Genomic DNA, 16,608 nt, shown 5'->3' on the forward strand with positions numbered 1-16,608 from the left:
GTTCAAAGTTGTAGTACCTTCTAACAAGTAATCGGAATGAATGTAATGTTACTAGAGTGTATTAACACCAGTGTTGCCACAGTTACTTTGAAAAAGTAATATATTACGGACTACTGATTACTCCTTCCAAAAGTAACTTAGTTACTTTACTGATTACTTTATTTTTAAAGTAACTAAGTTAGATTACTAGTTACTTTATTAGTTACTTTCAGAAGCTGCCAATAACACTCCCCACTGCCTCAACATAAAAACATCAACCGATTTTGCCAATACTCACTTTATTGGAAGTGTATTTTAACAGTAATGTCAACAATATATCTCCTGACATTTGAAGTTGAACTTAAAACTTTTTTCCTGACAGAAATACTTGTTTGTATGAAAATAAAGACAGTCTTGTTACTTCACTTAACATAAATACTTTTTATAAAAAAACAAACAAACAAACAAACAAAGAGTCGTTCTTGACTTCCCTTAAGATACTTTTTATACCATCCACATGTAAGCACTATTGTCCGCTTTTGTAACTTTGGACTAATCTTATGAAAAAAAAAAAGAGACTGCAGGTCCAACTTAAATTGCCTTACTTCCTTGCAGGTAATTGTTTTAAGTTAATCAACTTGAAAACTTTAATAAGTTTATTAAGTGACTTTGATAAACTTAATTCAATTACTTGTAAATAGTTATTTAAATTGGATTCCCCATTCTCTGTTTTTTCAGTATATGTTGTCATCGCATGTTATGGGGGAAACAGTAGAGTGGAGCGAGTAAACCAGTGGTTGTACCTCATTAACAGAAGCTTCTCAAACCTTTTGTCAGAAAGTCGATTTCTTTTAGGCGTGAGCACCAAACCTCCCAGACTAAAAAGTCGCTCCACAGGAGCACTTGATGGGGTTGGAGTGTTATACTTTAAAAAAATTGTCTTTATGCTTGAAAATTTATGCAGAATCTGAAGGTCGTAGCCTGACATCAGGTAGTCCATGACTTCTTTTTCTGCAGAATAGGTCTCCTCCTCTGGCTCTGCCTCAAAAGTGAAAAAGTCCATCTCACCTTGGCTGCTAGATGTAGTAGCACTGGGCACACTGGCAGGGTTTTTTACCAGAGGAGCAGTGGTGCAACACTCTGCTGTCAGAAGCTGTTTTACTCGCTCCCTCCTTCCTGCATCTCTCAGCCATCGGAGTTTGAATTTTGGACAACTGGCAGCTGCAAGAAGGGCATCTTTGTCATCCAGCACACCGGCGAAACGAGTCTGAATAGCCTAAAAAACATAATTGATATTTTTATGCCTACAATTTATTATGTTATTGAATTATTTGCAAACCATGCCTAATATGAGATCAGTATTATGGATTTATTTTGTTTTAGGTTACTTGTAAACATTTTAATTGTTTTAATCTTATTTTTCAATGATAATTAATATTCTGTTCCATGTTTGTGAATTGTATGAAGCAAAAAATCTGACTAATTTCAAGATAGAGCGTACCTGTACAATGGCATCTGGAAGGCCTGCAGTCATCCTGGAGAGGTCATCTTTCACAGCCTGGGTCTTCTGCATCAGAACTTCAAGTGTTGGTAGTAAAGTTCCATATGGACAGTCGCCTTGTAAAATGTCCAGTGCTGCAGTCAGAGGTTTCATGGCCATGCAGTACTCATGCAGGAACTGGTATTCTTGATCTTTGAAGCACTTCAGTCCTAGCTTTGTGCACAGAGTATTCAGCTCACCCATGGGGATTTCTGCAATTCTCTTTACAGCATCAAAAAAGGAATTCCACCTTGTGGATGTTGGTATTAGGAGCTTTCTTTTGCTGATTTCTTCCACTGTTTCTGATGCAAGTGTAGATCTACTCGATTTGGTCCAAAGAGCTGTGCATTTTGCTGTGCTGCTCCTATACACAGCCCTGCTCTCTGCATTGGTTGTTAAATGTTTCTCCACATCACGTGTGCAAATTATGTTGATGGTGTGCGAAGCACACCTGCGGTGCGGGGGAAGAGACAGCTGACCATCACTTTCATTCTCAGCCGAGAGGATTTCTGACAGATCAGAAAAAGTGACATCATCGTCTTTGGGGCTGGACTCTTCCTCCTCCGTCTCATCATCGGACTCCGTGACAGGATGATAAACTTGAAACGCCTTAACAAAGTTGGATCCATTATCAGTAACTGTTGCAACTACTTTGTTGAGTAATCCATAAGAGGAGTGGATGTTTTCGATTTCTGTACCAATGACATCATACGTGTGTCTACCACGAATTCGCCTACATGCTAATGCAACCTTGTGACGCTCTAATGTGGTTCTACTGATCCAGTGGAGCGTTACTCCCATATAGCTTCTGTTGTTAGCAGTCCAAATATCCGCGGTAGTTGAAACAAAGTCAATCTCATTCAGTGTGGCCTTCAAATTTCTCTCCATTTCTGTAAACTCCTTCTCCAAGTAAGAAGTAAAAGTCGTTCGGTGAGGCAGCTCGGCATTAACAGAAGTAGGGATCTTTTTTATTATGGCACGAAACGAGGGCGAGTCAACAGTGTTTATAGGTAGCATTTCTTCTACAATATACTGCGCGACCAACTTCTTCAATTCTTCATCACTTACTGGTTTTGCACCAAAGTCCAACTTTTGTTGTTTGGGGGGTGTAGGACCTTCTGCGGAAGTCACGGCTCTCTGCTTCGGACCACTTGGTGGGACTCTCTCTGTGAGTTTGACTGTGCTGTGCTGCGACTCCAAATGTTTCTTTAAGTTTGACGTAGTGTTTTTGAAGGTAGATAACACTTTTTCGCCAACACAGAGTGTACAACGAACCTTAATATTTAAATCTTTAGTTGACAGAAACTCAAAATAGTGACCATATTTCCAGCTAAAGAACGAACATCTCTCTCCCTCCATTGTTGTTTACACTTTTTTACGTCGCTGGCTGCTTGTGAGCGGGAAACGTGACCTGTCGCTTATGTGACGTTTCACGACACGTATGCGTTTGTCATCCGCTGAGACGAAAAGAAGAAACCAAATCTTTTTGCTTAAAAAAATAGTAACGCACAGTGGTTTGGACAAGTAACTTTAATCTGACTACTGTTATGGAAATAGTAACGCGTTAGATTAGTCGTTACTGAAAAAGTGGTCATATTCGGAGTAACGCGTTACTAAGCAACGCGTTACCGGCATCACTGATTAACACAAACCTAAAATTTCTACATTACATAGTTTAGCATTTATATTTCTCTTTGCTCTGCTATTAAGCATTCATGAGGCTGCTTGAAGCTTGCGTGTCACATTGAGTATTTCCATATCTTGCAAACGGGGACAGTTGCTTGTCAGATTATGTCATACACTGATTGATGTATGAATGTGTTTGCTGCTGATTCTCCACTTTTAGATGAGCAAGAGGTCTTTACGGTTCATGGAACGAACTATTATCACTGAACCTGTGTAAATTCAATTGCACAATGACTTTACTTGATATTTCAAAGGTTAGATATACAGCATTTATGTGGCCAGTATAAATCAGAACATCATTTATGTAAATAGAGATTGTTGAATACTTAATGGTATTCATTCCTAATGGTTTAGAGCAGAGGTCCCCAACCTTTTTTGCGCCACGGACCGGTTTATGCCCGACAATATTTTCACGGACCAGCCTTTAAGGTGTTGTGGATAAATACAACAAAATAAAACTAGTATCGGTACCGAAAAAAAAGAAGATTTATTCATAACACACGTGAAAAGACTCAGGAAAACTGAGTTAACGATAAAAACAATAACAAAATAACGCTGAAAAGCGATAAAAACCCTGAAAACCATACATTTCAGACCTGAGCCTCAACTCTCGCGGCCCGGTACCAAACGACTCACGGACCAGTACCGGTCCGAGGCCCGGGGGTTGGGGACCGCTGGTTTAGAGGAACGGGCAAACTGCCCAAAGCCGCACAAACGCAACTCCTGCCCTTAAAGCTGACACAGATCACTGGTAGAAAGAAAATTTTTTTTTTTTTCATTTTGTAAGAGTATGATTAAGGCGTGGTTAGGCTTACAGAAGAATCATTGTTCATTTTACTTTACTTTTTTGCCACTATTGAAGTAAGGGGGAACTTTGTCAATACTGATGCAGCAATAAAGATATGTTAACGTTTTTAAGAACAGTCTTACTCATGCTGTTTAAAAAAAGGTTTTGACTTGTGGTGGGAAAAGAGACGTGCGGACTGGAAAAACTTTTCTTGCTAAAACAGTGTGATCAAAGGCTCCCCCATTCCACAGTTTTTTTTCATATCAGATCTTTGGAGCACATAGAGTTGAATGACCCTTTTGTTGTGGAATTATAACTCTTTCTTTTATTAGGCACAACAGTTTAAAAAAAAATTGTGTCAACACTGTTACATTTATTATTATCCTGCCGTGATGCCAGGAAGTCAGGACTCAAAACTCAGAGTAAGGAAAATTGCTCAGCAGTTAACAGAAAGTTTATTTAACAATGTGACAGTCAGAAAAAAAAAGCAAGGAAACTCAGGGTCTGGTTAGGGTTTCTGGAAAGAAGGAGAAAGGAAAGTTAATAGGGGGGTTCCAAGCTGTAGGCAAGATGTGATTTACAGGATCCAAAATAGGGCTGAAGCGCTTTGCAGGCAGTGCAGACGCTCAACGGAGAAGACAAACTGGAGGCGTGGAACTGAGCTGGAAGCAGGTGAGATGAACCGGAGAAGAAAAGGAATTATTCACAGAAGAGGAACCAGGAACAGCCAGCTCGACAAGGCAATGCAGGCCAGGTGTGAGGGGAAGTGATCAAGCCTGATGTCCACCCAAAAAGGTGGACCCACTGTTGCCAACTTAAGGGAAAAAAATATGCTTGCCATGACATATCCTGTAGATCACGCAGGGTTAATAATGACTCACCATGGTGACTGCTTTTAGTTGACATGGTTGCATTTGAAAAACAGTATTTTAGGTTAGGATATATTGTATAATTTGTCCCTACATATATTTTTCTACAAATCACTCTGTTGTATATTTCTTCTGATTTACTACAGGCCCATGCTGCCTTACGTCTGATTGACAGGCTATAGGCTGGAGACGAGTGTTGCATCTAATCGCTGTAGATGACTACAGGCTCTTGATGGATGTCACTCTGAATTATTGCACCCAAAGTGATGTAGCAGCGCCAAGATATAGTAGAGAGGCAGGATAGTGAAAGCACTGATACAAATGCTTCAGTAACAAGAGACTGTTTGCGTTTGATTTAAGAGTGGTGTCTGTGACCAATCAGCAGCATGATTTAACCAAATGATTCTCAACACTTGCCTCCTCCTTACAGTGTGATACAGTATATGGGCCACTGTTGGCAGTTTATCTGGTAGCATTGCGTTAATCAGCTTATTTGCTGCTATCCAAAAGGGAGACAGCGGGCCTTTTGTCCAATAACAGTGCTGGGAAATCACAGCAGTACGCACCAGATTCCTCATTCTCTCTTTTTTTCCATCTCACTCTTTGCTTCTCTCTCAAGTTCTCCCAGCTCAACAAGAGAGAAGCAGCTCTTTTGCTACTTTTCTGCAGCGAGAAAGCTGCTGCTGAAAAGTAGATTTCCAACCTCAGCTGAAAAGTGGATTTTGGAAGACCAATTGTGAAGAAATACGATGGATGGGCAAAAAAAAGGAGGAAGGATAGCGGGATAATGATGAAAGCTAAAGTGTTAGAGTTAAGAGATGGAATGTTAAAAGTCTGGATAAAAGTGTAAAGAGAGGGTAAGTCGTCATTATGCATGTGTGTGAAGATGGTGGGTAAGTCTACTTCTATGTGATTCAGCTGGCTCATTAGTCTAGACATAGGCACAATATTACATATTTGTGTGTGTGTGTGTGAGTGTGAGAGAGAGAGAGATAGAAGAGGTGCACATGTAGAGAAATGAGATGAAAAGCTTTTACAAGCCATATTAGCAAGTGCCTTGAAAGCCAAGTGGCAGCTTTTGTACTCCTTTTTGAGCATATGCACGCTTACACACACACACACACACACACACACACACACACACTCTCATACACATTAACCACGTTAGTCAGCTTTAATCACACAGCATGATAGGGATTGCGTGAATGTCTGCGTGCTTCCGCTAGGCCTCTTAATGTTGATAATAATGGACTCCTTTGCAGTAATAGATCTGTCATTCAACACAATTAAAGAACCACACACACTTCTGTTTGCCACTTCCCATATTGCACTGGGACATGAACACTCACTGGAAAGCCAACACCATTGTGTCTTTATCAAGTCATCACATTTCCAATCTGAAGTATTTGTTTGCAGCACTGTCACATTTAGTTTAATTGGTATAGTCAAATTACACACCCTGACACTTGCACATGCACATTTCTCTTGGAATTGTGCAAATGTAATGCTTGTATTAAGGATTAGGTCACAAGCTGTCACATTTTCTCCCGAGTTATAATTAAGGGTTATGTAATACAATGCTGTCAGACACACTATTAGGCTCACAAACTCAAAGAGGCATGCGCATATAGGTAACCATACACTTTGATGCATATGCATATATACTCCACAGAGCTGAAAGTAGACGTTCATGCAAAAACACATGCACAAGTTGTTGAATAGAGAGCGGATGTAACGCATGCTGCCTCTGGACAAGAGAAGATTGTGAATTATTGAGACGATGCCCTGAAACAAGTGATCACACAGTGCCTTGCACACAAACACTAATTAAAAGGGGGAAAAAAACCGCACATGTATTGTTACATGTACATCTTGTCCTTTAGTAAAACAAGCCCTCCGGTAACAGAGAAAACAAGCATGGGTTAACAGCTCAACAGTTGTCAGCTGTGCTAAAAGAGCTGCAGCAGGTTTTTCTTTTTTTTAATTATCCATTTGAATTTTAACACAATAAACTTGCATTACTTAACACTAATGTGTGAGTAGAGCACAAAAGTGATGGTGGCTGAAAATGGGAATTTGTGTGCCTATTGTACGTATTGCACTAAAATTTAAAAAGGCATCGGTAATTGTATTAATCTTCTTTATCTTTATCTGTGTTTATAGCATTTCTGAATAGTTAAATGTTATGCTAAATATATAAACCAATGTGCTTTTCTTTCAAAAACAAGGACATCACAAGTGACAAAGCTGCCATCATAAAACCGTTTTCACTTCCACTGTGTAAAAAGAGTTAAAGATGGATAGAAAGGTGGAGGCGCACATAGAGAAATAGATAACATCCTTTTCAGCCATAGGACGAAAAAGACCCAAATGGTTTGTCGGAGAACAAGAGTGAAATAGTGTAGGGGAAAAAAGATAGATGTATGAATAAATGGGATTTCAGTCCAAGCCATGGGAATATCGGGGAAGAGGGAAAAATGATGAAATGAGACAGACATGGAAATAGAAGCAGACATGGATAGATGATAATGGCTTTTCCCCCTCAAAACTATAGCAATGAAAGAGAGAGGGAGATGAAAATGGATAGATAAATGATAATGTGACTTCTGTCTACTTTTAAGCCCTGGAACTAAGCTTCATGTTTGCTGTGTAATGACTGACTGAAAGCTGCTTAAAGTATGCTAAGCCTAAAGCTACATCAGCTATTTACATTAACCCTGCCCATTAATGTGTCATTGTAAGTTAATAAGTAGTCTTACAGTACAGTAATTTAAATAATATCTGATTAAATAAACTCTTTAGTAGAGTTAAAACTGCAAATGCTAACATGAAATAATATCTAGTATGTGTAACTCAAACCTGTATAAGCCCAAAAGCTTGAAAAATTGTTTCCTTTGGTCAAGTTTTGGAGCTGAAATCGCATCCCTTCCACTGACCTTTTCTTCTAAGCTGTGAAGTAAAACCTTTTTTGTGATTGTCAGTGACCTTCCAGCTCCAACTGCCTTCCTCACCATATGTTCTGAGAGAGACAGCAGAGTATTTAATAAATGCAGGAAATCCCACATTCAAAATAGATATATCTGTGTATTAAGAATGCATGGTCCTATACTCATAAATGTTCAAGTTACATGCCTGCATGCCCTGTATTATTGAGGTTGATAGATATGTGATGCGTGTGAGGTGTGGTGTGTTGAAATTAGAAGTTAGAGGACAGCGAATTTAAGACTTTCAGAATCCAGAATAACGCTGATCCAGATATGGAAAGAAAGTAGTTGGAGAGATTTTTCAGACCTTTGTTGTACAGCCAGTTTTGCAGCTTTCCAAAATGACACCAAAACACTAATGAAAAGCTTTCTACATTTAAATTTCTTTGAAACATAAAAGTCTTCATATCCAAACAACATGACTCCAAAATACACATATATGACATACAAGTGATTTTACGTATGCAATTTTTATACTTCTATAGCAGGAAAACAGAAATAAAGGATAGAATCAGTTCTACACCCAGTACATTCTGGTGGAAGAGTTTTAACACTTAACTTTTATCTCTTAAATCAGTTAGTTTTCAGTTCAAATGGAGGACAAGACAGCTATCCCTGCCTCTCTCTTAGTCTCACTACAAAAGAGAAATAAATTGCTTTTGAATCATTTAACAGAACCAATGGCTAACCTTAATTTTCTCTCTCAGATCCTTAGTGTTAATAATTTAAGTCTGTGTGTGTGGGTTGGGAGGATATAGCCTAGTATATCTTTGTCTCTCTGTCTCGTTTCATCTCTCATATCTACAGTAACAAGTCATAAAGTTGATTTTTAAGTCGACAAATACTCACATGCTTTCCAATAAATTCTATTAATATTTGCAGATATTCATAGATTACTAATAAAACCCTTCCTGAGCAAACGTTTCTCTATGAGCCAAAAGACAAACTTGTTTCATGTCGTGTCTGTTTTCGCAGTTCACATCATTAAAAGGATTTAAAGGCATTTCTGCCTGACGACAGATTAAACATTTTAGATGCAGCTAAACCTGCCTCATCATTTCTTGCTCCAGCCCGATGATGATCACACACATATGAGAGAAGTATTGATCGCCCCATCTAACACTTAGTAAGAAAATGGCTTTGTAAGATGCAGTAATCCATACAATTTTATTACCTTTAAATATTTACCAAATTGTACAATATAGATCTGTATTCATAATACTTTTGATCATCCAGAAAAACAATTTACTGACACTCTCGAGAGGCCTGTGAAGTTTTGAATAAACAAGAAGAAACCCGAATAGGTCAATGCCCTAATTGTTTTTAAACAAGAGGAATGATATTTGAGCTAAAGGTTTACCACTTCATACACACACTCTTAAACAAGCACAGCCTTTTATGCGGCTTGACCGATCTCCGATTACCTTAATTAATGTTAGCTAGTTTCCTGTTTCTCACTCCACCGGGCTCAGAGCCAATCAGAAATCATGTTTCTTCCAAGTATATCTGATGACTTGACAACACAATAACGCTGCATTTGTGCTGTGTGTGCATTTTTCTGTTAGCGCGTGCATACTATGTGTGATTTTGCGCGTAGGTGGGAGCGTTTTTGTGTTGTTGTGACAGTATCTAACTGAGTATTTGTCCTTTGTGCCAGCACGCAAGGATGTGTCATGTGCATGTGTTTGTGTGTCTCCTTCCTTTTGTATGTGCGTGAGCATACATAAAACGAAGGGTAGGATTACCAGCTTGTTGTTGCAAGATAGGATAGGATTACATGAGAAAGAAACAGGGGAAGGAGGAGAGTGAAGGCAGGAGGTGTGACAGGAGCTGAGATAGAGAAAGAATGAGATAGCTGGTGTGATAGTTAGTGGGATGAAGTTGAGTTTAAAAAGAGGTTGGGAGGCACTTTAAAATAAGAAAAAAGAAAACAGTGAATCGAAGGGAATGTGACTTGAGCAAGGGAATAAATGTATATACAGCATGTGGCCAAGTTTTGAGGATGTGGTTTAGCTCTGCTAATACAGACGCAAGCAATAAAAGACAAAAGGAGCTTCTGTAGATAAAGGCTATAAAGGCTGGGGAAGTGATTATCTTGTTTTTCGGGTTGATATGATCTGAGTGCGTAGCTTTTTCTTAGCTCCAGTTTAATGAACTCCAAGTAACAAACACTGAATATTGGCTTTGGATTAGGGCTGAACGATTATGGAAAATAATCTAATTGCGATTTTTTTGCCCCAATATTGCGATTGCGATGCGATATGCGATTATTTTTTAAGGTCTTTGTCTTCTGTATTATTAAACAAAGACAAGCAATACATCATATAGTATGGCCAATACTATATTACATTAATTTTAAACTGTTCTTTCCTGGAAGACAGACCTCTGTTATGATGACATGAGGTGATGCATGAATTGATGACTGACATTTTTATTTAACTTCTTCAATCACAACAGTATATTTGAACATACACAATAGTTTATTTTTAGCTTACAAACATCTGAGCATAAAGTGCTGACAAGGAACCCTGGTGTAAACATTAAAATGAAAGTCAGTACAATGTGCAGATTGCAGAAATATACATAAAAAAAATCAGTGGCTTTACCACACTCAGTTTTTCGACATCTGTGAACTACTAGACAGTCATTCAATTAAAAAATAATATTAAATAAATAAAACTAATAAATAAAAAATACACACATCTTACTGATCTCTGCAGTCAGTAACATTACACATAAAGTGCAAACATAATAGCAATTGTATAAACACACACACAAACACGCCTTTAAAGTTTAAAGGCGTGAAATTGGACGGTCTAGCCTTCTGATTAGCTAATCAGAAGGCTAGTTCTGATTAGCGTCACCGCTGTCTCGGTGGAGTTTAATAAACTCGGCCGTCTGCTTCTTGCTATCTAAAATATAACCAGACACTGGTGTAAATTCTCGACTGTCTCATACTTCTGTTTAATAAGTTTTCTGTTTGACGTTTAGTCAGCTGTGTGAAAACCAAGGAGGAACCCACCCGGGGGATTAATAAAGTTTTATTTTATCTAATCTAATAACTTTAATCTCAGCCAAACCGATTTACTCACGAACAAACAAAACACTGAAAAAAGCCCAACAATAACATTTTTAGGTTGTCTAAGTGACTTATATATTACGTTTAACCCGAGCAGCGAAACTCCGCGGTGATCTGAAAATGATGTGCCGGGAGTTGTGCCGTTCTCGGCCGCATCAGTAACCCTCGAGCTCCCGGCTAGCTGTCGAGCTGGTGGGTAGCAGACGCCTCTGAAAACGTCGAAGCACTTTTGCAAATATGGGATATCTTGATAAACCGAGCAGATATTTGATGTTTACACAACTACTTTCTCGCCTGAAAATATGTTAAAAGTTTATTTTGTGACCCAGAAAGATTAGTATGAGTAATTTTAAAACTTAGTAGCGGCCGCCATTGCTGGAAACTGGAGTTTGGCTGGGCCGCGCTATGAATTCTGGGATATGGTAGTAATTTGGACAGCCTTCGGCACGTCGCTGTGACGTAATCGGTCTACAAATGCGGCCTCAGGAGGATGCAGCCCATGAATTTGGACATGTCCAGAGTATAATCGCAGCCTTTGCGGTTAGAAAATTGCACTTGATCATGTCGCGATATTATCGCAAATGCGATATATCGTTCAGCCCTACTTTGGATTATCAGTGAATACAGAAGGTATAGGCTTTACTTTACAAGGCATGCTGAGACTCACTTTAATTAGAATGACAACCAAATAGTGGGTATAATATTACTTCCTTCTAGTCCATCATGAAATAAAACAGCAATAGTAAAGGAAACGGTTTCACACAAACCCAAACTTCCGCAAAACAGTGTGCACACATTAAATAACTGAATCATGATTTGCTTAAATCATTCAGTGTTTTCCAAAGTCAGCTGCATTGTTACTTGTTTCTTTTAACTCTTACATACTTTTCATATTTTATTCCTTCACAGTGTTGTTACCCCAGGCCCAGATTTCCCTCATAATAAGTGTTTGTGTTGAATTTAGAACTAAATGTCTATTTAGACATTATTAAGGAAACATTAATTAATCCTTAATTAATTCACCAATTTTAAAATATCTAGATTTTTCTGTTTTTTGGGTCACTTTTGGAAAAGTAACCAATTTTAAGACAAAAAGAATGACATTTAGGATATTGTACTGCTGTCAAATGTTTAAAAAAGGTCATATTTGACCTCAACAGTATTTAAGGATTAAGAGCATATTGGTAAAAAGTAGATGCCCATTTAGAAAACCTAAATGAAATCATAGTTTTACGATGTCATAGTTCAAAACCTAAGCTTTTTGCCAAATTTTAAACAACATACTTTACTTATACACTGTTGCCTATGAGATGTTTAACCAAATAATAATATGAGTCAAACAAAAAGCTAGTAATACACTGACTTATATTCAAAATATTGGACAAATTGAAGCCATCCAACTATTAATATCATATTGCCTAGGTTGTGCAACCTCTAAGTAAAAGAGCAGTTATTTTTTTTTTTTTTTTTTTTTTTTTTTTTTTTTAAATGACATCAGAAACAGCAGTATGCGACATTACGTGATGGCAGAGCTTCAGTTCATCCTTTGTCATTTTTTTTTTTTTTTTTTTTTTTTTTTAAATAAATAGGACAGGGGGAATGAATGAGAGAAAGAGGGGGAGAGAAAGAAAGAAAACCAAAGGGGAGAAGAGACGGTGAGAAGGGGGGGGGGGGGAAGAGAGAGAGAGAAAAAAAAAAAAGAACTCCTGGGTCACCTGTATGGAGAAAAAAAAAACAAACAAACAAAAAAAACAAACAGAGGAGACAGCAAACAACAAAGAGCAACACAATAATAGATAAAACAAAGCACCATCACAATAAACTAGCTAGCCATAGATATCAATATTTACTAAATAATAAACGATATTGTGCAGCACGCAAGATAGACAGCGCACAGTGTGCTTTGAGGTAGCAGCCAAGAAAGCTTTAGTCCGCGTCTGTGAATACCCATGTGTCCATACCTGTGTGGATCAGCATGCTTGCATTCCAAAGGTTTCTCCATGTAATGATCTGCTAGGGAGTGTGGGGGGGCCACAGCCCCGTCCTCCAGGGTGTGAAGCGGGTATGGAGGAGATCAAAACTCCAGACATCCAGAGGCCCCCAGAACACAAGAGACCATGGAAGACCAACAGAGGGGCAGCCGCGCCACTGTTCCAGTAAGAGCCGAGGAGAGTCCCAGATGGGGGCTCGCCCAGCAGCCGCGGAGCAGAAGTCAGGGGGAGTTGCAGTGACGCGCCCGTGAGCTCCGCCGGCCCCCAGCTGCGCCTGAGTGACCGAGCCCCAGGCCGAGAGGCCGGGGGCACCCCACCTCCAAAGGGGCCCAAGCGAGCCCCAGGCCCCAGGCCCCGACAAGCGGCCGCCAAGGAGTGAGCCGGTGTGTACCCGGACGCCCACCCCCAGACACAAAGAACCACCAACACACCGACACCTGAGGGAGTCCGCCACCGGCAGGGGAAGTGGTGGTGAGTGGAGATAGGCCTCCAAACCTTGGAGGGCCTGAGGTGTCCCCAGAGAGGTGGCGTCTGATATCCAACCTGACATATAGACACAGACATACAGGCACACACAGACACAAACATCCATTCCCACCCTCATGCTCTCATATGCACTCACTCCACACTCAACCAACGTGGAGACAGACATAAAGAGACGCTGTACACACAATCACACTCCCCAAGCGTACTCTACAAACCGGGTCTAGGTACCCTTGCCCCTGGAGGGGGGAATTGCACCCAGACCCAGGTGGTGTTACCCTTTTCCCTGCGGTGGGAAGAGGCAGACCACCCCGACCGCAGTCGGACGGCCAACTCCTCCTACTAGCCCTCCCGCTCCAGCAGGCCGCAGAGAATGGGGGTGGGAGAAGACTCCAAACTTATACACTGTTGCCTATGAGATGTTTAACCAAAATAATAATATGAGTCAAACAAAAAGCTAGTAATACACTGACTTATATTCAAAATATTGGACAAATTGAAGCCATCCAACTATTAATATCATATTGCCTAGGTTGTGCAACCTCTAAGTAAAAGAGCAGTTATTGTGTGTTGACAGTTGTCTGTCTGGCTGCCTCAAAGGTTGATCTTGTTGTATAGGTCTATTAAATTAGGCTTGCTTCCAAAGAGAAACATGGATAACAAAATTAATGTCGACATATCGATCATTGCTTGGATCTTTTCTTTGTAATGCCAGAACATTTCTTGGCTGTATGCAATATTTCCTTTCCTTTCCTTTCCTTTCCTTTCCACACTGAAGAACTTCAGCTTCATACGTTGCCCATCCCCCACACATAAAATTTGGCATCTCGAAATACAAACTTTTTACTCACGCTCTCTGTTCAAGAATAAATATTGTTGTGAAGAATTACAGAGTATGGCATTATTAAAATAAGGGTGAAAAAGCCTTTGGGTTATTAATGTTTGTTTATATTTGGGTGCACACGGGTTTCTGTTGGAGTGAAATGAATGCAGAGTGAAGCAATAAAGGTAGAGACGGCTGGTTTCCTGAGCCTTTATGCTAATCAGTCACTTATACATTCATTCCACTGCCACTGTCTGCTCAGTGTCACATCCCAACTCACACACAATCAGACATAAATGCACATAAACACGTGGACTACCTTCATCAGCCTCTCACTTTGTTTCAGTTGTTTGTTCTTTATTCAGTTTATTTTTTTATGTTAGTACATTAAAAATAATAATATATACACAAAAAAATTATATAAATAAATACATCTTAACATAGTGATATTTGTTCGTACAAATGGGAGAAATGCTGTGAGGTTTCAAGTTAGTTTCCACGTCTACAATAACTGGACTGAAACGATCAACGCGAGAGAAGCGTTAACAACTAGCCTGACACACTAACATGCACTGAGCTTCACTTAATAATCAAACAGCTGTTACTTGTAAGTGACATCATCACACCTGCAGGTGAGACACTGTAGTGACAAGTGAGACCGATCACTGCCTTCGTCACATACAGGAAAAGGTGAGACGTTAGAAAGAGCAACGTGTGATTGAAAAGAGTGCTTTAGGTGTGCATATGTGCCTGTGAGCTTTTTTTGTTGTTGCCATATTTACACATTTATCTGTGACTATGTGTCTGTCTTTAAAAGAACAAAACCGTAATCTAAATCTAAGGATCTAAAAAAATACGCTCCAAAGATAAAGATGTCAGATAATTATATACTTTTGGTCCACAGTACTTATCAAACCTAAATTAAAGATGAGGGCAATAAACGCTAGCAATGGCTACAATGAGTAGGGGAACATATCAATAAAACAAAACAAAAAAATGTGTTTACAAAGAGTAGTAAACATAAGGCTCATTTATGAAGCCAAAAAGCTCCTGCATTAGTTTTTCTTTGTTATGTCTCGTGATGGAAATTCTATGAAGGTCCAGGTAGTGTCTGGCCATAGTTTATTCCTAGAGACTACCTGGATTGGTAAGGTGCAAGTGCATATTTAAAGTGTATGTATACACATATATAGACTTTATTTACTTGGGGTGTGGCACATGGTCATGAGCTTCTGTCTAATTTGAACCATTTGGGTTTTTTAACTTCTAGAAGATGTGTTGTGTCATAACAGCTACTCTCTCACTGACAAGGACATTTCTAGCCATTTCAATACACATGCAAAGTCCAAAGATCAGCGACCCAAAGATTACCAGTTAGTTGACCTGCACCTTACTCAAATACACGTAGCACAGTAAACACACACTTGCAAACAATGCGGCAAGCGTTAGTGTGCTCGTTTTGTTTGTTTGTTTTTCCTGCATATGCATTAATATGAATGTGTGTGTGTGCTGACTACAGTAAAGTGCAAGTGGCACCCCATCCTTCACTCTGACCCCGCCATCCACCCCCCAAGTACACACACATGAATACACTTCTGTGTAAGCACCGAGTGTCCCTGTAATGAAGTTTAATGACTGTAATGCTGGGCCAAAAAAGAAGGGGAAGGGGTGGGAAAAGGTACAACAACATTACCTGTCTGAACGTCTGGAATGGTTGTGCATTCAGGAAATAATACAGTTTGCAAACTACAGCAGCTGATGCAACTATTTCAGCATACAGCAGCCACAAATTGCTGAAAAAAAGACCATCTAAGGGAACAGCTACTAAAAAAAAACAAAAACTTACAGCATTTTTCAAATAGTTTTAATTGATTTGATATATCATTGTGGAAGCATTGTGAAGCACCATTCCTTGGCACTTAAGAGAACTTAGCAATTCATTTTCTTGTGATTTTACATATTCAGTTGTTTTATTGAGTCTGATAATATGTAACTGTACTATCAATTTCTTAAATGAGCCAAAGAATCCTTCCTGGCTTAACGCTGCACAGTCAGCAAGTCCAAAGAGCAACAACAACAATATTTTATCAAGCTAAATTACCCAAAGGTGAGCTACACAGCGGGGAGTCTGATGTTAATGTGTATCTGCACAGTGGACACAGGAGAGAACAAGAAGTAGGTTAAAAACTCCCTTGCAGTAGCAAAGAGCCACAACTAACAGTGATGCTAATTTAAATGAACGTCAGTTTGAAGGGTAATTATGTGGGTTATAATTGAAAACATCTCAGTGTAACTTGTGGGAGAGAGAGTCATTTTTTTTATTATCACTTTTTTCAGCTAAATAAAGCCTTTAATCAAGTAAATTGATTCTAGCATGCTTTAGATGT

The 16,608-nt window shown here is 39.3% G+C and overlaps 2 protein-coding genes across 3 annotated transcripts in view; one reads left to right on the forward strand and one right to left on the reverse strand.

Annotated features, from left to right (window-relative positions):
• The window catches only part of LOC146621593 (transmembrane protein 132C), a 301,943-nt gene that overhangs the window by 55,818 nt on the left and 229,517 nt on the right, over positions 1-16,608 (forward strand). The gene's annotated exons all lie outside the window — the stretch shown is intronic.
• On the reverse strand, positions 725-2,878 carry LOC146621594 (uncharacterized). The gene is made up of 2 exons (XM_085367673.1): positions 1,481-2,878; positions 725-1,255 (listed from the first exon to the last, which is right to left on the reverse strand). The coding sequence occupies exons 1-2, from the start codon at positions 2,876-2,878 to the stop codon at positions 737-739; spliced, it is 1,917 nt and encodes a 638-aa protein (XP_085223799.1). The 3' UTR covers positions 725-736.

This window comes from Diplotaxodon limnothrissa, linkage group LG12 (genome assembly GCF_057381915.1).
Source record: "Diplotaxodon limnothrissa isolate DT_005_m linkage group LG12, D_limnothrissa_male_GT1.1, whole genome shotgun sequence".
NCBI classification, from domain to species: Eukaryota; Metazoa; Chordata; class Actinopteri; order Cichliformes; family Cichlidae; genus Diplotaxodon; species Diplotaxodon limnothrissa.

Excerpts from the sequence above, each read along its gene's own strand:
- LOC146621594 (XM_085367673.1), bottom strand. The coding sequence starts at position 2,878 with ATGGAGGGAGAGAGATGTTCGTTCTTTAGCTGGAAATATGGTCACTAT. Across the intron at positions 1,256-1,480 it reads TTCCAGATGCCATTGTACAG|GCTATTCAGACTCGTTTCGC; the intron begins GTACGCTCTATC and ends TATGTTTTTTAG.